At 38.0% G+C, this 23682-nt stretch overlaps 3 protein-coding genes and 1 long non-coding RNA gene across 10 annotated transcripts in view; 2 read left to right on the forward strand and 2 right to left on the reverse strand.

The window, feature by feature from the left end:
* Positions 1–349: 349 nt before the first annotated feature.
* On the reverse strand, positions 350–9402 carry LOC105662468 (uncharacterized). Its single transcript, XM_076532783.1, has 6 exons — positions 8872–9402; positions 8383–8667; positions 5168–7455; positions 3777–4331; positions 2934–3158; positions 350–1604 (listed from the first exon to the last, which is right to left on the reverse strand). The coding sequence occupies exons 1-6, from the start codon at positions 9400–9402 to the stop codon at positions 1457–1459; spliced, it is 4032 nt and encodes a 1343-aa protein (XP_076388898.1). The 3' UTR covers positions 350–1456.
* Positions 9403–9658: 256 nt separating this feature from the next.
* On the reverse strand, positions 9659–18329 carry LOC105662475 (uncharacterized). Its single transcript, XM_076532782.1, has 18 exons — positions 18228–18329; positions 17447–17606; positions 17050–17313; positions 16770–16983; positions 16400–16715; positions 15685–15992; positions 15302–15625; positions 14141–14454; positions 13843–13940; positions 13455–13787; positions 12926–13206; positions 12685–12859; positions 11177–12513; positions 11012–11095; positions 10741–10938; positions 10408–10651; positions 10010–10252; positions 9659–9865 (listed from the first exon to the last, which is right to left on the reverse strand). Exons 1-18 carry the CDS (start codon positions 18318–18320, stop codon positions 9659–9661), a joined length of 5193 nt encoding a protein of 1730 aa, XP_076388897.1. The 5' UTR covers positions 18321–18329.
* Positions 10167–19344, forward strand: LOC143264637 (uncharacterized). 6 transcript variants are annotated; one of them, XR_013038474.1, is made up of 6 exons: positions 10167–10292; positions 10410–10565; positions 14162–14481; positions 15118–18099; positions 18203–18461; positions 18935–19344. It is a non-coding gene; the product is annotated as an uncharacterized LOC143264637 (long non-coding RNA). The 6 variants fall into 6 exon arrangements; XR_013038471.1 differs by having other exon boundaries at positions 15118–16468; positions 16537–18099; positions 18203–19344; XR_013038470.1 differs by having other exon boundaries at positions 15118–15773; positions 15843–18099; positions 18203–19344.
* Positions 19345–20040: 696 nt separating this feature from the next.
* didum (dilute class unconventional myosin) overlaps positions 20041–23682 on the forward strand; it is a 29691-nt gene continuing 26049 nt past the window's right edge. The window contains exon 1 of one of the 2 annotated variants that reach the window (XM_076532780.1): positions 20041–20608. In XM_076532780.1, the coding sequence (XP_076388895.1) occupies positions 20582–20608 (27 nt within the window). In that variant the 5' untranslated portion in view covers positions 20041–20581. The remainder of the gene's footprint in view (positions 20609–23682) is intronic. The other variant, XM_076532781.1, reaches the window with a different exon arrangement.

Consider the following 23682-nt stretch of genomic DNA (forward strand, 5'->3'; position numbering starts at 1 on the left):
ACGGACACTTATCTAGACGGACACTTAGCTAGACAGACATTTAGCTAGACAGACACTTAGCTAGACAATAGACAAATTTTTACTGTAATCACATATGTGATATATTGTGATGTCTCACATATCAAATATTGTAAGAAATTTTTAAATAATACTAAATATTATTTTTTTGATGAACTAACCCTTTTCGATAGATGTCTCAGATATCAAATATTGTAAGACATTTTTAAATAATACTAAATATTATTTTTTTTATGAACTGACCCTTTTCGATAGATGTCTCAGATATCAAATATTGTAAGACATTTTTAAATAATACTAAATATTATTTTTTTGATGAACTGACCCTTTTCGATAGATGTCTCACACATCAAATATTGTAAGAAATTTTTAAATAATATTAAATATTATTTTTTTGATGAACTGACCCTTTTCGATAGAATAATAAATATTTCTAACAACAATGAAGAGTTAACCACATGTGAGCATTATCAAACAATGGAAAACATGTATCACCAGAAGCTTATGATCTTGAATAATATGTGATCTTGCATAGTGCATGATCTAATGTATCTCCTTGTATTTGATCTCCTTATCGAATATTTTCTTCTAGAAACCTCACAAATATGCAACTGAGTCCTGAATATCTCTCCGTGCGTCATATGTGACTATTGCTAACACTGCAAGTTTCAAATGAAAATATTTTACAATTACTTGGAAGTGGAAAGTAAGGAAGCTGTGCTGAGGTCTTTCGTTTATTCTACAGGTATTTGATATCTGTATTGTTCGCATTTATCAAGAGTTTGCAGTGAATTAATTTATCGTTGTGTTAGAACGCATCGCGTCAATCTGTTTAATTCCGCCGTTTTTGACCGGAATAATTTGGGCTTTCTTATCATACACACGTTTGCGTTTCTTGTTAATTTACAGCTGCCGACTCAAAAAACAACATACCATTACGTACAACGTAGCCCCGTTATTTTTCGATGTAAAAGATAACCGGCGTACAGAAATGTTTGTTTCGATAATATAGCGACGATTAGCATAATCAAATTGTTTTTTAATATTTCACACCTTTCTGGAAAATTTAAATGAAATCCTCCATTCTTAACTTAACATAATTCTTAAATAAAACAATTCTCAAAATCACAATTCATTTACTTTTATTAAAAACCACTAAAGTATGAACTTGCTTACATTTCAACTCTGAAAAATATTCAAAAATCTCTTCAATAAACATGAATAAACAAAACACGAAGAAATAAACTTTTCTTCATTCTTTTCGAGTTCGTTCAAAATCTGAATAGATTTCTATAAACAATATAAGTTCGCGAAAACAAAATTTGTCCTTTCTTTTTATCATTAAAGTTTTCAAACCTCTCAAGTATCGTTTCGAGATCTCGGTTAACAGATCGTTCGTACGATACACGTTCGGTGTTAAATAATCACAGGTGTCGTTCTACCGCACACAAATTATCTTTTCGTCATTGTTCTTCGGTTTCGTGGATGTTTTTCCGCGCGGTGCGTTTTCCTTCTCTTTCGTTCGGCAAGGTGAATCAGTACACCTGCATGGCCTCGGTTTGTTGCAATCTCCGCTCGCAATGCAGCTGTGGAAAAAAATGGGAAAAAAGATCAGCAACTGGAAGTACCAGCTCTACGATCGGAGCCATTAACTCCTTGACTACTGTGGGGGCCTTCATTGATTCGCATCGTGAATCCAATATGGCGTCGCGGTGAATCGCAAGAGGATTTGTGGAGAATTTATGGATTTTGGGATTTTTGGTATTTGGGAGTTTAGGAGTTTGGAAGTGTAGGAGTTTGAGATGTTTGAAATTTTGGATGGTTGGAATTTTGGAGTTTTGAGGTTAGGGAGGTTAGGACTTTGGAATTTTGCGAATTTGAGATTTTGGAATTTGGGGACGTGGAGAGTTTGGGACTTTAGAACTTTGGAATGTTGGGAATTTGGGATCTTTAGAATTTGGAGATTTTTGGAATTTGAAATCTTGGGAATTCGGGAGTTTTGAGGTTAGGGGCTTTGGCACTTCGGAATTTTCAAAATTTGGGGGTTTGGAATTTGGAACGTGGAGAGTTTGGAATTTTAGGACTTCGGAATGTTGGGAATTTGGTAGCTTTAGGATTTGGGGAGTTTTGGAATTTGAAATCTTGGGAATTCGGGAGCTTTGAGGTTAGGGACTTTGGCACTTCGGAATTTTGAAAATTTGGGGGTTTGGAATTTGGGACGTGGAGAATTTGGAATTTTAGAACTTTGGAATGTTGGGAATTTGGGATCTTTAGAATTTGGAGATTTTTGGAATTTGAAATCTTGGGAATTCGGGAGCTTTGAGGTTAGGGACTTTAGAACTTCGGAATTTTGCAAATTTGGAGTTTTGGAATTTGATGCGTGGAGAATTTAGAATTTTAATACTTGGAAATGTTGGGAACTTGGGATCTTTAGGATTTGGGAAGTTTTGGACTTTGAAATGTTGGGAATTCGGAAATTTTGAGGTTAGGGACTTTGGAATTTCGGAATTTTAAAAATTTGGGGGTTTGGAATTTGGGACGTGGAGAATTTGGAATTTTAGAACTTTGGAATGTTGGGAATTTAGAATCTTTAGAATTTGGAGAGTTTTGGAATTTGAAATCTTGGGAATTCGGGAGTTTTGAGATTAGGGACTTTGGAACTTTGGAATTTTGCAAATTTCGGATTTTGGAATTTGGTACGTGAAGAATTAAGGACTTTAGAACTTTAGAATGCTGTGAATTTGGGATCTACAAAATTTGGGAAGCTTTGAACCCTTCTTTGAATCCTATACTCTTCATCTTTAAAAATTTTCTAACTACCCCATCTTCAAACAACGGTATTATAATTTTTATATTATCAAATCGAATTTCTGAATTCTTAAGGGGAAAAATTGAGTCAAATTACAATTACTCACACGCAAGGCGAGTTTTTGCAATAATAACACCTCGCTCTCGGTTTCTTTTGATTCGATTTGCTCTTTTTGCATCTGCACGGCGTTGACTTGCAATCGCAGCAGAGGGTTACTATTATTTTCCTCTGTCTATCGTTTTTTTCTTTAGCAATGTCACATTTGTAATTATTCAGCGACTTAACTGGCTTCTCCACGCATACAGCAACGAGCTTCCTCCGTGTCTTCGGGCTGCAAATAAAAATCGTATTTATCATTTCGATGTGTGAAATTATTACAAACTCTTCGTTATGAATGCCTTTTTATAGAACGTCAAGTTAATCTAGAATCTCGGAAATATACATATCAGTATACAAACACAATCCCAATAAAAACACAGAAAATATTTAACTGATAATCTAGAATTAAGGTTATGTCACTTCAGAAAAATATTTTCTTGCAATCAAAATATCAGATCATTGTGCATGTGTTGATCATAATTTAGGACATCAAAAGTCCAACACATCTCGACGTCATAAAGTAGCGCGCGTGCCACATAAATTTTGCCAAAAGCGATTACACAAGTCTTTAATGAATAATTCTAATAAAAACACTCGCTATCAGTAGACGGACTTACTGTGTATTACATATTAATCGATAAGAGACTTCGATATCTTTGTATTAACAAATATTAACGAGAGACTTATATCACCAATCCTTATGTTTCGAACAGACATAACTGTACATAAATGTACATAATTGTTACTATATAATAATTTTATGTCATCGAATGCATTTAATGCGCTATTAGATCTAACGATGACGTAACGTCGAGCTTTGAACTTCGATCGTAATAAATAATGGCAGCACCTAACACAACATTTTATCTTTCTCTCATCCCTTCCCTCGTCAGCTTCGATATTGCAGCAACAAGGAATCTTCCTGCAACGAGTGCAGCACGTAGACTCGCTCAACTTCTGCTGTAGCTCGTCCATCACGTCGGAGAAGACGCGCAAGCGTTGATAAGGAAGGTCATCGGAGTTGTGGTGTTTCAGCTTCTCGTGGCACCAGCATTCATTGATAGAATCGGTTCGAAGAACGTCCAACTTTCTCGAGAAGTATCGTCGTATCTCTTCCCTCGGCTTCCACGCGGTTACGTACATGGTGCGATCGTTATCGGGCTCGGTCAGGACCGGTCTGCCATCGCAAATCGTCTTCTGATCGCACCTGCACAGGTCGACCGACAAGTCACAGCAGGAGCATTTCCTCAAAGGGGCTCGACACGTACACTTTTCCCGCGGATTGTCGCAATAGAGACAGAACATCGATCTCGCGGGGCTGTACGTGCCTCTGCAGATGGATTTGCAGGAACACTTGCTTCGGGGCTTGCAGCAATTTGTGCAGGGTACGTAGGTGAATCGGCAACTGGTTAAAATTTGAGGTGTTAATAGGACTTTTTGGGGTTAGGCTTTGTAGATGTATGATTATTTGTGGAATAATAAAGAGTTATTATAGAAAATCGTAGTTATTTTACTACCACTCTCATTGTAGTACTATTTTTATTATCCTCATTCTGTACTAATACTCTCATACTACCACTACTCTCGTTCTGGTACTACCCTGATTCCATTGCCACTTCTTCAGTACCACCCTCAGAAAGTCTACCACTCTGATTCTAGTGCCACCCTGAGTCCATCGCCACCTTCATAGGACTATTCTTCTAATGCCACCCTCACCCTTTCTACCACTCTCATTGTAGTACCACCCTGATTCCATCGCCACCTTCATAGGATTACTCTTCTAGTGCCACCCTCACTCTTTCTACCACTCTCATTTTGGTACCACCTTCATTCTCATAGGACTTTCGTTCTACCATCACATTTATTCTACTACCACACTGATTCTAATACCACACTCATTCTATACTATCGCCCTCATACTACTGCTACTCTGATTCTAGTGCCACCCTCATTATCCTAAGACTCTTATTCTAGTGCCACTCTTATTTTACTACCACCCTCGTTCTACTACCTTTTTCATTTTAGTATTGCTCTCTTATTTCTATTCTCACCCTCATTCTACTACTACTCTCATTCTACTACCACTCTCATTCTAGTCCATCTTCACCTTCATCCCCCACCCCATTGTTCCATCCTCCTTTTACTATCCTTTTACAACCTTTCTTCTTCCACCTGTATTACATTACTGTATCCTACCACATCCTCATCCTATATCATCTACCCAAAAAAGAATTAACTTACGAGCACTCAGTCCTCGGCCTACGACACCCCTCGCACAATACCACCCTCCTACACCCGCACTCTTCCCAGTTCCTCTTATCGCAGCACAAAACCGAAGAATTTTCTTGCGAATTCCCACAACGGAACTGTCTCTCCTTCTTCAAACAGCTCTTCGGATGGCTCACGAATTCATTCGTGCACTGAGATATCGGTAAATAACAGCAGTTACACCTGCTTTCATTAAAAGATTCATTAGGATAATTGTTATTAACGTCGCATCTTGTGAATTTCGTATTTATGCACGAGGTATGGGCTTCCGATGGCAGAGTCTGCATACGCGGTGGAGCCACGAAATGTTTCGATTCTTTCTGTGATTTCCTTCGAATACATTGTGCACACACTGTAGCTTCCGAATGTGTGTCGATTCTCTTAGGTCTCTCTTCTACAGGTTTCTTCATTTCTTCCTTCTTTGACTGATCGAGTTTCTTGCGAATTTCTCTGTCTTCGATCTTTGCTTCTTGAGGTTCGATCACTCTTTCAGTCTTTTTATCTTTCTTTTCTTCTTCAATCTTGATATCTTTAATTGAGGAAGGTTTTGTAACTGGAGTGATCGATTTCACTTTGTCTTCATTTTCAATAATTACTTCTGCACTTTTTTCTTTCTCTTCTTTCTCATCCTTCTTTTTATCTCTTCTTTCTGATCCTTCTTGAACATCTTTTTCTTCTTCCTGAGGAACATTCTTCTCTTCAATCGGTACAGCTTTCGATTCATCCTTTTCATCCTTTTTCTCTAAAGTAACTTCATTTGAATTCTTTTTACTCCTCTTCGATTTCATGATTTTGTATATATTCATGAATTTCCCTTTCGACTCCTTAGAATCTTCTCTCTGATCAACATCTGTTTTCTCCTCCTTTTTCTCAGTATCCGTATCTCCGATCGCATCTTTCTCCTCTTTCCCGTTCTTTCTATCCGGACTCGCCTTGTCGACAACTTTTCTGAAAGTCTTGTAAAACAACGTACCCTTCATTCTTTCCGAGAAGGACCTCCTGGCAACATTATCTTCTGGATTCTTTTGAGCTTCCTCTTCCTTCGAAGGAGCCTTCGATTCTTCCTTTTCCTTCGGAGGAGCCTTCGATTCTTCCTCTTCCTTCGAAGGAGCCTTCGATTCTTCCTCTTCCACTTTTTGCGGAGTTTCTTCAGCATCCGGTCTCTTCATAAACTTGTACTGCTCGCGAAGGTTAAATTTTTTCATAAACGCCGGCTCGTTTTTGACTTGCGAATTACTTGGATTACTCGACGGCGCTGAAGTCACTTTCGCCGGTCCAGGATTAGTTTGCGCAGGCGGTTTAGTTTGTTTTAAAATATTCTTTAGCACCACTACTTCTGGTCTTACTAATCTCCGAGGTGTTAATGGAGACGGTTCCTTCGTTTCTTCGACGGGTTCTATCTTTACAGGTTCATCCTTCTTCACAGGTGCATCTTCCTTTGCAGGTTCATCCTCTTCAGGTTTCTCCTCTTCTACCTTCTCTTTCACACCCTCTGTGCACGGCACTATTTTTTCTTCAGTTCTCTCCACATTTTGACAAACGCTCTCTTGCGGTTTCTGACAGTCTTCATCATTGCAGACATCTTCCTCTTCCTCCGCAATGCAAGCACATGTTGAAGGTTTCAAATTCTCTTTTCTTCTCCTCTTCTCTCCACAACTGCATCCACCAACCTGTTCCCGATTCTTGCGACACCTGCAGGCACTCATAACCTTCCTCTTGCTCTCGTAATCTTCCTTCAAATTATTCTGGTAATAATTATTATATCCTAATTCAGGTCCTCGCTTCTTATCGCAGACCGTTCTCAGTGTCTCGAGCGAAGAGTCGCGACTGCTGCGGACCGATTTCGACGACCATTCGTCGCTCTCCGACTTGGAAGACGCCTTCAAGGGGTAAATGGTGGAACACGGTTTCTCCACAGCGTCGCAGACCACAAATTTTGTTCTTCTCAAAGACTGATCCGATGCGATCGTTGCATCGCTACTGTGTTTGCATTCGCATTCTGTTAAGGTTGATTCTGTGTCTTTTTCGCTGATTTGTTTGCAGACGTCGATGAGATCTTGTTCGCTTTCAGTGATGGATTTAGAAACGAGGCTGGAACTGTTATCGCTACTTTCATCCTTTTTGCTAAGAGTTTGTTCCTTGAACTTTCTGCGCTTGTTTCGGATGCACGTCACGAGTTTGCTGGAGGAAAGGTCCGATCGACCCGTGGTCGTTTCTGAGCTCGATTCTGCACACGGCTGCTGTTTTTTCGATTTCGTCGGCTATAAAGGAACTTTATTAGAATCTTTTATGTATCTTAGATTTCTATACATCTTTTATTTGCACTTTCAGTATACTTGAATTTGTGCACCATCGGATATATTTAGTAAACAATTTCTCGGAGATAAGATTAGTCTTTGGAATAAGTGAAGATAAATTTCCTTATCGTTTAGCGAAATAAGAGCGGAAATTTAAGCGGATCAAAAGTAAGGAATTTGTTTGAAAACTGCGAAGAATTCTAGTCGCAAAATTATCAGGTGTTTTATATAAAGATAATTTGAATTACAAGTGTTTTGAAGATAACTAATTGGAATGGCAGGTGTTTATGTAAAGATAACTAACTTAAATGCCTTTAAAAATAATTTATTGAATTTTCTATAAATAACTCTGCCAGAAAAGATACATAACAGTGAATTGAATGGACAGCTTAGTAAACATCGAGTGTTTTATCCGTGAAGTTATTAAACAAAGTCTGGGATAGGTAAAGAGGGTTGAACGTAGTGACGCACCATGTGCGTGCTAAGAAATTAACTGATCCTTAGGAATGAATTTAATGGACAGTTTAATAAACCCTGAATGTTTCATGCATAAAATTGTTAAACAAAATCTATAGTACATAAAGTGGGTTAAACACAGTGACGCACCATGTGCGTCCTAAGAAATAGATTCATCCTTAACAGTGAATTTAATGGACAGTTTAATAAACACTATATTTTTCGTCTATAAAATTGTTAAACAAAATCTATGATATATAAAGAGGGTCAAACGCAGTGACGCACCATATGCGTCATAAGAAATGAGCTCATCCTTAACAGCGAATTTAATGAACACTTTAATAAACACTGAATATTCATCCATGAAATTATTAAACAGAGTCTATGATAAAATATGTTAGAAGCAGTGACGCACCAGGTGCGTCTTACCCTTACCTGCGCATTCTCAGTAGCTTCAGAACAAATATAGATATTCACATTTCCGGTCATTTTACGGTTATCAGTTCGGGCATTGCTCTCCAATTTCTTCCATTTTTTGCTTCTCTCTTCGTTTACATCTCTCTTATCACGACTTTTTACACATTCGTCGTGTAATCTAGAAACGATATCGCGTTTCTCTCGAAAATGCCCCGATTTCACGCTACTCTTCGGTCTATGCCGTGATCGATAATCGTATTTACTCCTGCGGTAGATTGATTTGTCTCGATCTTTTTTCCCATCCTGTGTTTAAATATTCTATTTAATCTCTTACATCTTAAAACAGTGCATATGGTTCTCAAACATTGCTCTTTGAAATAAATCAAACATTACACCTTGAAATAAATTAATACAGAAAAGTTTGAGAACCACCCTCTATTAAACTACCTTCAAATTTCACGAATTTAAATGATTCAAAAGTATCTTGGATACTTGCATCTTAAATACCATTCTACATTCCTTCACGATCGTCTGCATCGCCTCCTTAATAGAGCTATTGATCATTTCTGTTAATTTTTCCTGACCAATTTTATCTACATCTTCTTCGCGTTGTCCGCCATTTTTTCTCTCCCTCGCACAGCTTTCCGAGTTACATTTCTCCTTCGTGCAAGTTTTCGAATCGCAAACCTCCTCATGCACCTTCTCATCCTCGATTTTATCTTCTTCCTGTTCATCCTTCAGCTGTTTTCCATTTTTATCAGGAATTTCGGTTATTTGTTGACTCTCGGAACGTGTTTCGATCAAAGTGTTAGGATCAGTGTACACCGAAGCGTCGATCGACAGTGGCGGAGGGAAACTTGTCGCTTTCACGTCGTGAAAAGGATAAGCTATATTCGCGTTGTTAGCTTTCGGAGCTTCCGGTTCTTCTTTTTCTACCGATACCTCCTTTTCAGTTTCTTCTTTAGTTTCCTTTTCAGTTTCTGTTTCTTCCGCTTTCGGTTTCGATCTTTTGAAGCTGAGTAACTTTCCCAGCCCCATTTTGTTTTTTCTATCTACATTCTTTGTACGATACGTGAATCGTTCCTCATCGCTGGAACTCGCTCAATTTTCAGTTCGAAAGTGCATCGCCTTATCGCGAGCACATATTGCTAATTTTTACTCGTTCATTCTGCAGGTTAGAATTCTGATAAACGATTCCAAACAAATGACTGTCTTCTCGTCGATAAAAATTACGAAACGTGTTATGTTCGATAAAGTTAACTTCACACATGAAGAGAGCTCTTATCGGGCGCGTTTACCTCGCTCGCTCTGGCGATTCGTTGTTATCTGTCGTTTCATCGGATGTTAACGCATCTGATTTTTCTGTCTTCTCGCTGCAGTCGCAAATAGAAGATGTCTCGGAGAAAACTTGTGGGTGGAATTCACATTGACGACATAATGCACCCTTTTTCTTGTATGTGAAACGCGGGGGAGTCTGCCTATGCTTCTTATGTGGAGCTGGCTGCAGAGGATACATATAATTATTAGCAGACATATAACCAATATCCAACACTTGTTAGATGATAACTTATTACTGATATTACTGATATTAAGAGATTCAAATATTGACAGTATGTAATAGCGAGTTTTATAATACTCAAAATACCTTGAAAGGTGCGATTATTCTTTTGGCAAGCTTCCTCACAGCGCCCGATCTATCTGGAGGTGGATACAATAGCTCCACCTGTTTGCTCTTGTCTGCTTTCTTAGATAACTGAATCAGAGGTATACTATCAGAACCGTCTTCAGTCTTCCGGCGACTGGTCCTTTTTCGCAATTCACGCAGCACATTCTTGTAAGCTTGAGTCTCCTGGTAAGGAAGGGTATCTTCTTCCTTGACTAACTTGCTCTCGAATTGAAATAAATCAAATTAAATTAAACTTGCGGAGGTAAAATACATTTTTTCTAATTACTCTTTGTACTTTTTCAAATACTCTTAGAAATAGAATATCGTCTAAATTTGAATAAATTAAACCTAGTCTTTGATAAGTAATTATTATTTACAGGTGTCATGTAATCGCATGTGACGCTACTTCCAGCCCTCATTCTGGAACACGGAATTGAACGTGGTGAGCTTGCTCTGCGTTCTTCAGCTTCTCGAATCAGCCTGACTCGATCGTGTCTCTTCAACTCCTCGATCAGTTCTGGACTCTGATACATTGGCAAGTACTTTTTTACTACGGGCATTTCGAATTCGGGCATCTCTTTCCTGGGAGCTTGAGTGTAATTTGATGAACAGCGACAAACACTGGAACATATTTATTTTAGTTAAGGAAACTTAGATTTTGATTAGATTAGAACTTAGACTACTTAGACTGTAACTTTTTAAATATGTACCTTTCGTCTACGCTGTGATACTCTTCAGGATATCGATGTGTCTCTAGTGTGTGTGAATCATAAGGAGAGTACGTGTGTGATTCCCAATTTTCTGATCGCTCAAATTCTGAAGGTTTTGATCTTCCACGACAGACTTCGTATTTCTCTTCTTTATACCTCTTGCGTGGTTCGAGAGGTAACTCATCTTCCGACTGCAATCTGTTGCACAAAATATCGAACACATTTTTCTGTAATTGTTTTACATTTATATAATTAACAAAAATTAATTTACGAGTATAAGTCTTCATCGGTTACAGTCGTCTTCTCCGAACGACTTCTCCGTTTTCTTCTCTTTGAACCATCACGATCTTTGCACCTAAGAAAAATTACTCAATTTTTGCACAAAAAAAATTAGTGAATAGGAATTTAAATAATTGCTTCGAACTTGAGTAATCACCTCTTTCGACGTTTTCTCTTTTTATCTCTTTTTCTCGATTCCTTGGACTTCAAATCCTTCATCGATTCTTTAGGTTGCAATTCCTTCTTAGATTCTTTAGAATCTTTTTTAGACTCTTTCGTATCTACAGCTTTAAAAAGTCTTTGTAAATGTTTGCGTATTACTCCCTTATCACCGCTATGTAACTTTGTTTGAGTGGATCTACTTTGATCAGGTAAGTCTGTGGATTTATCAATTTTTCTTTCTGTAATTTGCTTTGTCACTTCCGTGTCATTCTTCTTGGATTCTTTATCTTTCGTGTCATTCTTCTTCGATTCTTTTTCGTTCTTCTTTGATTCTTTTTCACTCTTGTCATTCTTCGATTCTTTCTCGTTTGTGTCATTTTTCTTCGATTCTTTTTCATTCGTTTCATTCTTCTTCGATTCTTTTTCATTCGTGTCATTCTTCTTCGAATTTTCCTTCGAGTCATTTTTCTTCAACTCTCTCTCATTCCCCTCATTCTTCGACTCTCCTTTATTCCCATCATTCTTCCCCAATTCGCTTTCATTCTTCTCATTTTTCTTCGGATTCCCCTCATTTGTGTCATCTCTTCTCGATTCATTTTCATTTGTATTACGCGTCTCCTCAATTGCCTCACTTTCTTCAATTTTCTGTTCTACTGTCTGTCTCACAGGCACAGGATTTCTTTTCGACTTATAAGAAACACCATACAACTCTAACCCTGCTAGTGGGTCATATATCGGGGAAGCACCCATATCCATAGGAACCTCAATTTCCTTCTGAGACACCTTCTTTTCCACATCTTTCACAGGTTCTTTAGCAGAAATTTTCTTCTTTTTAGTCTTCGTTTCCTTCACATCTTTCGCAACTTCCTCTTCGATCTTTTCTTCCGATTTTTCACTCTCCCTCTTTTCTTCTTTCTTCTCAATTTTTTCTTCCGATTTTTCACTCTCCCTCTTTTCTTCTTTCTTCTCAATTTTTTCTTGTGGTTTTTCACTCACTTTCTTATCTTTCAGATCCGTCGCTTCTACAGGTTTAGAAACGTCTTCAGGTTTGTCAGAATGTTTCTTCGCATCATCAGGTTTAGCAGAATGTTTCTTCACATCGTCAGGTTTATCAAAACGTTTAACTCCCTTTGCATCTTCAGGTTTTCTCAAAAATTGAACAGACTCTGTGTCATCAGTATAATCCGTCTCACTCTCGGAAACAGTCGTGTCTTCCGTTTCATGAATAGGCTTCTCCATGTCGTCAGTGCGTTCCGATATAGTAGTCATTTCCAAAATGTCCCTGTCTCCAGTCCCGTCGTAACTGATCTCCGACGTACAAGTACAGAGACCCTGATACACAAAAATTTCAAATATGGACCTTTGCAATTTACAAAGTATCCCAGTATCAAATTAAAAATTTGTCCAAAACAATTACCTACAGATTAACCAAAAATATTCTAACCAAGAATATTCCAAATATTCTAACCAAGTATATGAACAATACCATCCACAAATATTTACCAACTCGTCGTCCTCCGTTATATTCCAACTACCCTTCCTCCTCACTCCCGAAGACGCCTTGCTCGACAATTTATTGATATCCTCCACTCGTCGCACACATTTCCGTGCTGACCGTGAATCCTCCGTTTCATCCACTTCGAAATACGACGTGCTCCTCGCAGTCGACTCCAAGTACCTACACCATCACACTCCTATAAACCAGACTTCCATAAATCTAGTCTTTAAAAATTAATAGAACTACCTAGGTAGTCGTTTCGTAGCAAATCTCTTTTCACAAGGATGCCTCAGATCTAAATTCACTTCATCAGATTCGTCCGCTCTTTTAACTCTTCGTCTAGTCACGTGTCTGTCTCTGCTACTTAATAGAGTTTCGGTTTCATCGTCACAGGAAGAGGATGAATCCTTTACTTTCCTGGTCCTTCTGTACGATTGAACTGGCATTGATTGCTTCCTTTGAAGCATACTTACTATTCTGTTCATAAGGGATGGTCTTTTACTTCTTAAACCTGTACATTTACCATCCTATTCAAAAAGAAAATTAATTATATAAGCAATCATTTTAAACTAGTTGATAAAATTTGATATACATATAATAAAACCAAACGGTAATAATTAAAATAGTTTTAAAATTATATAAATAATAATTAAATCATTTCGATTTTCAAAGCCTCTGCTGAAGGTGCAATAATATCTTTCTCAAGGATTTTTCAGGGAGAAATAACGATGAAACGAATATCGAGGAATTAGAGGGGATTCAGAGCAATTCATACTTCTCCTTTACCGAGCCAAGGAATCCTCGCCACCGCGCTGACGATTTTATTTATACGACCTCGTTTCTCCTTATCCTTTCGATCCTTCGGAAGTAATTCTTCGGAGCTGCCGTCCACTTCTATATGTATCACTTCTTCCTCGTCGACCTCCTCGGTCGACCATGATTCCGTGTCGGCGATCGAGCTTGATGAATCGGAATCTTTCTCGCGAGCGATCGATGCGCCCCCTCTCTTTTTCAATCTGGCACGAATCTTTCTACGTGCCCTCACCACGAAACAGGAGGGTGACTCGCAGCTCGAGGACGTGTCTTTTATGAACGGTTCGTTGAATATCTGGAGAACAACTACACGTGATTTTCAACATCTTCGAGATCGTTTTCGAACGTACTTGAATTGTTACATCGTCTCTAATTTTCTGGGCTTCCAGGTCTCTCCAGGGCTCTCGGCACTTGATGTCTACTTCCTCTGGAGATTCTTCTTGATACGCTGTAATCATTCGAATTTCACGATTTTTACAGAGATTTTATCTGGAAAGTAGATTCGTATCGAGTAGCATTAATTTACGAATTTATATAATTACAGGATGGAAGGTTAGAATATAATAAAAGAATAAAATCAATTAGATCTCTACAATTATCAATTAATCTGTGAAGTACTATTTATTAAATATTGTTTCAAATTCTTACTATAACTATAACTGCTTTCAGAGGTCCGATCTAACTCTACGTCATCCGTTTGCTGAGCGACTTCCTTCTCTGGTTTTTCTACATCTTCATCTTCATCTTCATCTTTCACTTCTTCTTCAGTCTCAACTTCCGTTTTTTCTTCTTCAGTCTCAATTTCCGTTCTTTCTTCTTCTGGCTCCACCGTCTGTTCCTCTTCACCTTCATCTTCGTATTCCTCTTCCTCTTCTACTGTTTCTTCTTCCTCGGGCTTCTCTTCTTTCTCTTCAGGGGGAGGTTCTACTTTGAACACCGGAAACTGGTCCTCAGAAGAATCTCTGGTTTCAAGGATATTACAGTTGAAGGTATTAGATAGACTTTTAGAAACAATTTATACTTCAGGTATTAATTTGAATGGTCATCAATAATTTGTACTTTGGATATTATTTTGAATGTTCATAAACAATTGATACCTCATATATTATTTTGAATGGTTATAAGCAATTTAGACTTCAGATATAATTATTTGAACTTTCATGAACAATTTATACTTCAAATATTATTTTGAATGATTATAAACAATTTATACTTCAGACATTAATTTGAACTTTCATAAAGAATTTATACTTCAGATATTATTTTGAATGTTCATAAACAATTTATACTTCAGATACTAATTTGAATGCTTATAAACAATTTAGACTTCAGATATAATTATTTGAACTTTCATAACAAATTTATACTTCAGATATTATTTTGAATGCTTATAAACAATTTATACTTTAGATGTAATTATTTGAACTTTCATGAACAACTTATACTTCAAATATTATTTTGAATGATTATAAACATTTTAGACTTCAAATATTAATTTGAACTTTCCCAAACAGTTTATACTTTTCATTTTAATTTGAGCATTCATAAACAACTTTTACTTCTCGTTCCTATTAATAAAAGTGTACGTCGCATTGATCACCGACACCATTTTAATATTCATGCAGTTCAAACACTTTACATAATCAGAAGCTATATTCCTCTTCATCCATTGACAACACTTGCAAGGAAAAAATCAATACAACGACATTCAAAATTGCACCTCCACCCATGAAATCGTTTAACAGCCTCGTAATTCAAGTCGCAGTAAAGAATAAAATTATCCACCGAGTACCACAGTAATTAACCCACTTTTCCTCGCTCATGTCCGACAAGTCTCCGTATTCGACCGGCTTCCTACAAATGGTGCACAGATTCTGCAGATCCGCGAAGCACTGCGTGCAAAACAAGCCGACGCATCCAGGAGTCGGGCACTTGATATGCAAATTGTCGTGGCTCTCCACGGAACCGCACAGCAGACAAACCTTCTCCTTCAAAGGAAACAGAATCCTGAGACAAGGTAACGTTGCCCAGAGTCTCTGTTTCAGAGTCACTCTTTCGGTCTTTTCTCCCTCGGTCAGCCCGAACTTCCGGCGCAGTTGACGTCTGGCGAACTTCAGAAAGCTTCCTCTCGACCTGGTTTCGTTCCCGATAATGAGCGTTCGAAATAACGAACGTAAAGAGAACACCAATACCTGATGATATGATTGTACAACCAGGCTGCTCTTTGTTTCGCTCTGTCAGGGTAATACTGGCACATCACCACCTGTCTCAGACGTAGACCGTAAGGCTCCAGGAACGCCATTAGCCAGCAGAACACGATCAATGTGATGATTTGCGTATATTTGTCTAGGTCTGGTGTCACTGGAGCTGGGAGACAGAGCATCGTGTCGATTTCCGTGTCTTTGTCGTGGGGAGTGAACGCTTTTATTATGCTTCGGTATAGTTCGGCTAAGTACCCCTCGCCGGATACGTGGATGGTCACCACGCTTGGTCGTTCAACCTAGTGATTTGATTGACCTAGTGATAGTGATTTTTCATTCGAGTAAAGAAGGTCTAATTCATAATAGAATCGAATGGTGGACTAAAATTGATTAAGTCAAAAGGTAGTACTTTTTCGAGTCCCATGTGCTTTTTATGCAAATAAACATATAGAGGACATACTAAGGTCAATTCTGACTTTCTGAATGCGGGTATAGATTCTTTGAAGTGTTCCTTAAAAAAAATTATAGAGCTGTTCATAGCATAAAATGATCAGAAATATCACTTTAATATAATTTGCGTCAGTAGAACTCTAGGGTTGATAGAATATGTAGTATCTTCCAAACCGATGAATTTTTTAGATAAACAGCTCAATGCTTTTCTTGTAGTTTTCGATATCATCAACAGCTTTAAAGATATGAACCTTACCTTACTTTGAAATCGTCCATAGATCTGAATAGTGTTGAGAACCCAATAGAGCCCATAATCCATAACCATGTACGTAACAAGCTTAACCGTAGCCAAACCCAAGAACACCATAGACCTCGCTAACTTGGTTTTCTCAGGTTTGATCAACATCACGGAAGACAGAGGCACATATCTATTTCTCTCGCGTGGATTAAGCGGCAAAACAGTTTCCTTGTCTTGACGAGCTCTTATCAGATCGATGGTGCGTAAGTCATCGGTTATGTATCGATTATCGAAACGTTCGCTGGTTAACCACTTGTAGCGATAACGCAGCACTCTGTGGAATACTTGGAGATGATCTCTGATTTATCAACGAGTACAGGATTGTTACCTGAGCAGAATGCAGAAACTGAAGAAGGACGTTACAAAGCTCATCCAATCGAAAAATCCGAAAAGTCCATCCGTTCTCGAGCGGATTTCCGTAGCGATGCTGGTAGCGACTTCCTGTACGGTTTTGCTTTGATTAGTCTCGAAATGGAAGGAGTGAGAAAATTTGATTTTGACGTAGAACATTGCTTTCATGTGCATCGTGAATTTCTTAATCTCTGCAATATTATTGAATGACGGAAATGGTGTATTTATATATGTGCTAATCTTTGACAAATATTTACTTGATCGTACAGCTCCAACAACAGTGTCAGCGACGTAAGAAACTAACATACATATGAAATCCAGGGGTTTGACTACGTAACACAGGGCGCTGACTACGTAAGTTATGTTGCAAACAACGCCTAAATAGGGTCCTAACTTTGCTTTGCAATCCGCTACGGCGCCCTCGAACACCCTTTGACATCTATCGAAAGGTGTGCCTAGTTTCTTGTTACAGATGTTTATTATACTGCCGAGCCATTGGAATACTGCGGTGATTACCCTAACTGGAGAAATCAGATAGGGTATCAGTTAGGAAATCAGATATATTGGTATCTTTACAGAATTCTTAAGAAACTTAATTTTTTATTCTGACTAAATACATAGGGTTCCGATATGTCATTTAAATATTAAGCTTACGTATACTGAGGACGAGTCTCTTGATAGCAACGAGGGTTTGCTTAATTTTCTTTACAACTCCTTTTACGGACTTCAGGACTTTTGATATGGCGTCTCGCAACGCATAAAATGGCTGCTTAGCGAGATCTATGACAGTTTTCACCGCTTCTTTTAATTGTTCCTACAAAGGCATTAAAGCATGGATCAATATTTTCCTACGTCGAGGGCTTTAGGGGCGGGGCTGACAATTATTGACTTCACTCTTTTGAAGACCGGAATGAGAATCATATGAGTACCATATGAGCATGAGAGTACCATATGTAACAACTACTAGACTACCATTTATCTAGCAGGTTATCAAGATTTTACTAAATATTAAATAATCCAATTTAAACGATGCGTGACAGAAATTAATGTCAAACACTATCGATTGAATAATTAACCATATGAGTATCATATGAGCATCATGGGAGTACCATATGTAACAACTACTATACTACCATTTATCTAGCAGGTTATCAAGATTTCACTAAATATTAAATAGTGCAATTTAAACGATGTGTGACAAAAATTAATGTCAAACACTATCCATACAATAACTAATCATATGAGTACCATATGAGCATGAGAGTACCATACGTAACAACTACCAGTGACTACCATTTATTTAGCAGGTTATCAAGATTTAAATATTAAATAATGCAATTTAAATGATCTGTGATATAAATTAATGTCACTATCGATAACTAGTCCTATTCTAAGATAATGTAATTGTAGAATTTATGCTTGGAAGTGAATGTACTTGTGCACAGGCCAACGATTCCGTGAGCACACCAGTGTTGTGCAAAATGTTCTTCACCGGCCCAGTTAAGGCTAAAATAAAAGCGTACGCCATCAAAGCTTGTCTTCCTCGTTTGGAAAAAAACTGTGGCAACAAAAGAAGCACGACGCATCTGGAAAGTGGAACGAACAGGAAAAAAGAAAACACTCGGAACCGTGCACCGTGGCACACGAAATTGGAAAGAATGATAAGAAGGTATACCGTATTCGATAAGAGAAAGCAAGACCGAGCGTGAGGATCACTCCTATTATCGTGCAAATTGTCGTCGCGGACGATAGCTTGAAATTTAATTGAAAGACGAAGAACACGAAGAACATGTACGTGAGAAATATTCCACTAACAAAACCGAAAAGGCTCTTCGCTACGAAATTCTCCAAAGTGCCTTCGGTGCGAATTACAACTATCTTTTTGTACAACCACGAATCCTTCGGTACCTCGAGGATTTTATCAAGAAACTTCTTAAACTTCTTCTTTAACCTGTCGTATAGCTTGAATTTTTATAGCTGTCATATTTTTTCATGTAAAAGAAAGAGTGAGAATGAATTTTCTCACAGGATTTTCTTTCGTCGAATTCGCTGTCTCAAAGTGTATTTAGGCTTGGCACCGCTTTTCCAGATCTCGATCGACGTAAACTTTTCCTCCTCGTACTTTAACCTCGCTTTTTCTAGCTTCCTGGCTTTAAGAACTAACTGGAAAAATGCCATGATCGGACTGTCAGTAATACATCATACGGCTAACTGTAACTGAAATTAATTTCCTTTCGTGATAGTTTGATTTATAAGGCTAATATGTTACTGTGATGAGGACACGACATTTGGGACGGGAATACACGCGACTTGCTTTGTTCTTATCGAATAATATCGATGTCTCGATATATTTCCGGAAGCAGCAATAAATTGAAGTTGACTATAGAAGATTCTCATGATACCAAGAGGGCAATATAACAAGAATCGTATTAGACTTCATAAATACTTTAAAATATATGATGCTTATATTGTTACGTAACTACACTGTCGATAATGTATCATACGAGCACTTACAAAAAAAGAAAATTAGAATAAAGTAAAATATACTTAAACTGATAAATAATTTTTATTAAACTGAAATTTTTTGTATGAAATTTCATAACTTGCAAATTTATGCAATAAATTGTATGCAAACGCACATCGATCTGGAATAAGACTGCAACGCCATTGGCGCTAACGATTGAAGTCAACGAACGAAAAAAACTATCTGTCATTTATTAAATACTTTCACTGCTTTTTAATCTATTATTTATCAGAAAATTTGTACACAGCTCTTAACAACCGAAATGTAACTTCAGGGATGGTTGCGAATTATCGGCTTCCTCCAAACATATCCAGCAAATTATTGATTTTCTACTGTTTGTACGTTAACATAACCCGTATAACAAGTTTTAAAGAAACGTGTACGACCAATTAAGAAAGTTTAAAATTTCAAAATTGATTGGTGCATTCGAGCGTCGAAGTCTTCATAAAAATCGAATTGTCCGATGTATGTGGCACGTAATACTCTGAAATGTGTAAGAATGAATTATTGGAAAAAGAGAATCCACGAAATGCAATAAAAGCGACGAAAGCCTCGTATTTTCTTTAAAAACGCGAGGCGAAGGTCTACGAGGCTCCATCTTGTTTCTCTCATCGAGCACAAGATGGCGCGGAACCTGTAGTTCGATCGTCGAAGCGAGAGGAAGCTTGTCGAAGCCTAAAATCTGAAAGAGACGGCGCTTCGGGTTTCGAGCCGAAGAGTATTCGAGCGGAGAGCCGTAGAGGGGCGCCGAATCTAAACCCGATAACGAACCAGCTGGTGGCAGTGCCGTCGTACGACGTTTACGTGCACGTACGACCTTCGCGAAAATCCATTTCCAGCTGGTCCATCGTCGATGTTTTAAACCGTAAAATTAAAGAGAATAAACCTCGAAGAAAGTGTTTCTCGAACGGTAACGAGGGTGAAACGTGCGGGTGATACGGTGGTCCATCGATCGGTTGCCCCTTCGAAGTCAAGTAGTTATAGTTGAGGAATCAGACAGCAGCAAGTAGAAGAAGACGAAAAAAATACAAACAGAAACATGCCGTGACCGCAACACGACTTGACACCAGGATGTATTGTATAGTCGTAGGAAAATCACGGTGCTCGTAACGCACGACATTCGATTGGACGACAAATGTCGTAGGTACTCTTATCCGTGGCTCAGGTGTGTGCGTGTGTGAGAGTGAAGTCCTGTGTGTGTGCCTGTGGGTGCTCTCCTCGCTCGTACCTGACCTGACCCAGGTGACCACCTGGACCCAACGACGATGACTACGAGGGAGTTATACGTTAAGGTATGAAAACTAGTTCACAGTCTGCCGTTCCTTCGGATCCAGTTCTTCAAACTGGCCAACTGGTTTAGCAACAGCGTGACGAGAATGTCTGTTGACATTTCTAATTGCCGTTTTGTGGATCGAGAGAAGACTGATACTTTCCAACTGATCTGGTTCTCATTTTTAGAATACTTTGGATTTTACTGCTGATTGAAAGATTACAGAAATGTAATTAACTGGTGATGTTTAATCACTGTAGAATGTGATTGAAGGTAATATACTTGAAATTGATAATTGTATCAGTCGTTGAAACGATATCTGAAGCTATATGTAATGAACTGGGGTGCGAAAAGTGGCAATGTAAGGAGACCTGCATTATAATTAACCCCCGGTCACCAGGTCAATTCTGACTGAACCCAAATTTAGGCACTAACATTCTTAAACCACCCTACTGAAATTAACATAAAAAAAGTGACACCCTTGAAGAACAAGAAACTAGACAATTTTAACCTCCTCCCTCCACCCTCCCATTTTAAAAGCAAAATTTGTTTGCGAAATGATTAAGAATAGAAATATGTATTTGCAAAGTGATTTGCTTGAAAGAAACGACAAGTCACTCTGCACGTTAAATTGCAAAGGGTTAAAGGATGACGATTCTTGCGTGCTACAGTCGGCAATTCTCTTAAGACCCGAAGGCTTTGTTGTTTCGCCATCTAGTTATATAAAGAAGTGCGGTTTAGAACGTGCACTTGGATGAAATTGTTCACATCTCGTACAACGATACTGTTGCCTGTTTTGAACGAAAGTATACTGCTTTGAAGAAGGTCTTCGTGCAAATGTCCGAGGACGGCGTGTAAACATACTCGGAATATTTCACAGTGTTCAAGGTTTCCGGAGATCCTCTCATTTTTTTCTTTGATGTTTCCTTTTTTTTATAAAAACTGCAGAGATTGGTTTATCGCTTCGAAGTAAACAGCTGGTGTAAGTAGATTGGCCGAGATTCTATCGATTTTCAGTTTGTTCATGATATTGTGTTCCTCCTTCAATCTACTCGTTCGTTCAAGAACTTTGTGCCGGAAGAAACGTAATATCTTTTGTACTTTAAATAACTTGGGGACGAGTGAATGTGTGTTAGGTGGACAAGTAAATATGTGTTATATGTGCTAAATTACAAATTGTTGAATTGAATGTTGATATTAGGAAATTGTTTGTGGGTCCTCAATCTCTGAATTCTGAATGTGCAATTTTTTGGGGCTTCAAAGCTTCACATTTCTACATCAAATTCGCACATATTTACGTTATCAAATTTTCAAATTGTCAGATTCATGTACTTTCAAATCTTCAAACTAGTTAAACTTCAAACTAGTTAAATCCTCAAATTGTCAAATTGCCGAATGTCAAAATTCCAAATGAAATTCTTTCACTTCCAAATTCTCAGACTTGCAAATATATCAATATCTAATTTTTCAAATCCCTAAATTCTGAAATAACAAACTCTCAAACCCTGGAACACCAAACCCCAAAACTTCCAAATCCTCGAATTCCCAAATGTCTAATTCTTCAAATCCCTAAATTCTGAAATAACAAACTTTCAAACCTCCAAATCTCCAACCCCTCGAACCCTCGAACCTCCAAACTCCCAAATACTCACATTCCCAAATGTCTAATTTTTGAAATCCCCAAATTCTGAAATGACAAACCTCCAAATCTTCAAACTCTCAAACCTTCAAACTTCCAACCCTCCAAACTTCTAAATTCTCAAATTCCCAAGTGTCTAATTCTTCAAATCCCCAAATTCTGAAATGACAAACCTCCAAATCTTCAAACTCTCAAACCCTCAAACTTCCAACCCTCCAAACTTCTAAATTCTCAAATTCCCAAGTGTCTAATTCTTCAAATCCCCAAATTCTGAAATGACAAACCTCCAAATCTTCAAACTCTCAAACCTTCAAACTTCCAACCCTCCAAACTCCTAAATTCTCAAATTCCCAAGTGTCTAATTTTTCAAATCCCCAAATTCTAAAATAACCAACCCTCAAATCTCCAAATCTCCAATCCCCCAAACTCCTAAACTCCTAAACTCTCAAACTCCCAAATTCTCAAATTCCCAAATCCCCAAATCTCCAAATTACAAAGAAACAATCAACAGAGAATGGTGGATCCTCATTTTCCCAAGAGCCTTGCTACAAACTGAACATCCCACAAATATCACAATGTTTTGCAAAATGAAACTTTCTTCTCGACAGACTTAATTGTTCTCTCGAACAATATATTGCTCCAATTAGTTAGGAAGGTACGCATCATCGATTCCAAGTGAAGGTGTCTTTCTCAGGTTGGCTCTACGACTTTCACCAGAAGTGTTTTGCTTCTTCAACTTTATATGCAAGCGATTTGTAATGCTCTTAAGTGTGCAATCTCCTTAAAGAAAACTAGTCCATGCTTAACGATAGGCAATTAATTATATTCGACAAAACATTGTTAATCGTGAGCTATGACTCATATTTATTTGCACACATGATGTAACTTCTGAACTTGAAGCAATGTGTTACACATTTGACATTTGAAGCAGTGTTACACATTCGATAGCAATATGTTACACGTTCGACATTTAAGATCTTTTGTTCTAAAATGAAAAATTTCCAAATAAAGACATTGTGTGATATCTTCATGAGAATCATTTACCAACTCGATAACTCGAAAGATAACTTTGAAATCGATAAGTTTTCTGAAACAGCTGCGAGATGAGTCAGATTTTGTTGAATGTCAAATTTCTTTTTGCAGACAGAAATCAATAGTAAAGCACGGAGTTACAAGACCTAAATTCCACGTTCGAAACCGGGTATGATCACCAGCTAGGTCGATGTACACGATAACGATTGTTGTGTGCGAACTGCTCTTGACAAGAGGCTGTCACATCGAAACGTTTGTTTGGTGTCCCTGAACATGAAATACCGATCGTACACTCTCGAGCTGTATAATCGCCAGCACTTATTCACGTTTCATTGTCCCGTTAACTGTTAACGTTCTTCTGTTAGTTGGATATGTGAACATTATGAAGCAATATTACCGTACAGTTTATGGACGCTTTTTTATCC

This window comes from Megachile rotundata, chromosome 6 (genome assembly GCF_050947335.1).
Source record: "Megachile rotundata isolate GNS110a chromosome 6, iyMegRotu1, whole genome shotgun sequence".
Classification (NCBI taxonomy): Eukaryota; Metazoa; Arthropoda; class Insecta; order Hymenoptera; family Megachilidae; genus Megachile; species Megachile rotundata.

Bases quoted from the DNA above. Each gene is read 5' to 3' on its own strand.
- LOC105662468 (XM_076532783.1), bottom strand. From the start codon at position 9,402: ATGGGGCTGGGAAAGTTACTCAGCTTCAAAAGATCGAAACCGAAAGCG. The intron at 4,332-5,167 runs GTAAGTTAATTC...AATTTTAACCAG, and splicing joins AGGCCGAGGACTGAGTGCTC to TTGCCGATTCACCTACGTAC. The intron at 3,159-3,776 runs GTGCTGCCATTA...TTTTATTTGCAG, and splicing joins AAGATAAAATGTTGTGTTAG to CCCGAAGACACGGAGGAAGC.
- LOC105662475 (XM_076532782.1), bottom strand. From the start codon at position 18,320: ATGGCGTACGCTTTTATTTTAGCCTTAACTGGGCCGGTGAAGAACATT. The intron at 13,941-14,140 runs GTAAGAATTTGA...GAATGATTACAG, and splicing joins TGAAAGCAGTTATAGTTATA to CGTATCAAGAAGAATCTCCA. The intron at 10,939-11,011 runs GTAAATTAATTT...TTTGTGCAACAG, and splicing joins ACCGATGAAGACTTATACTC to ATTGCAGTCGGAAGATGAGT.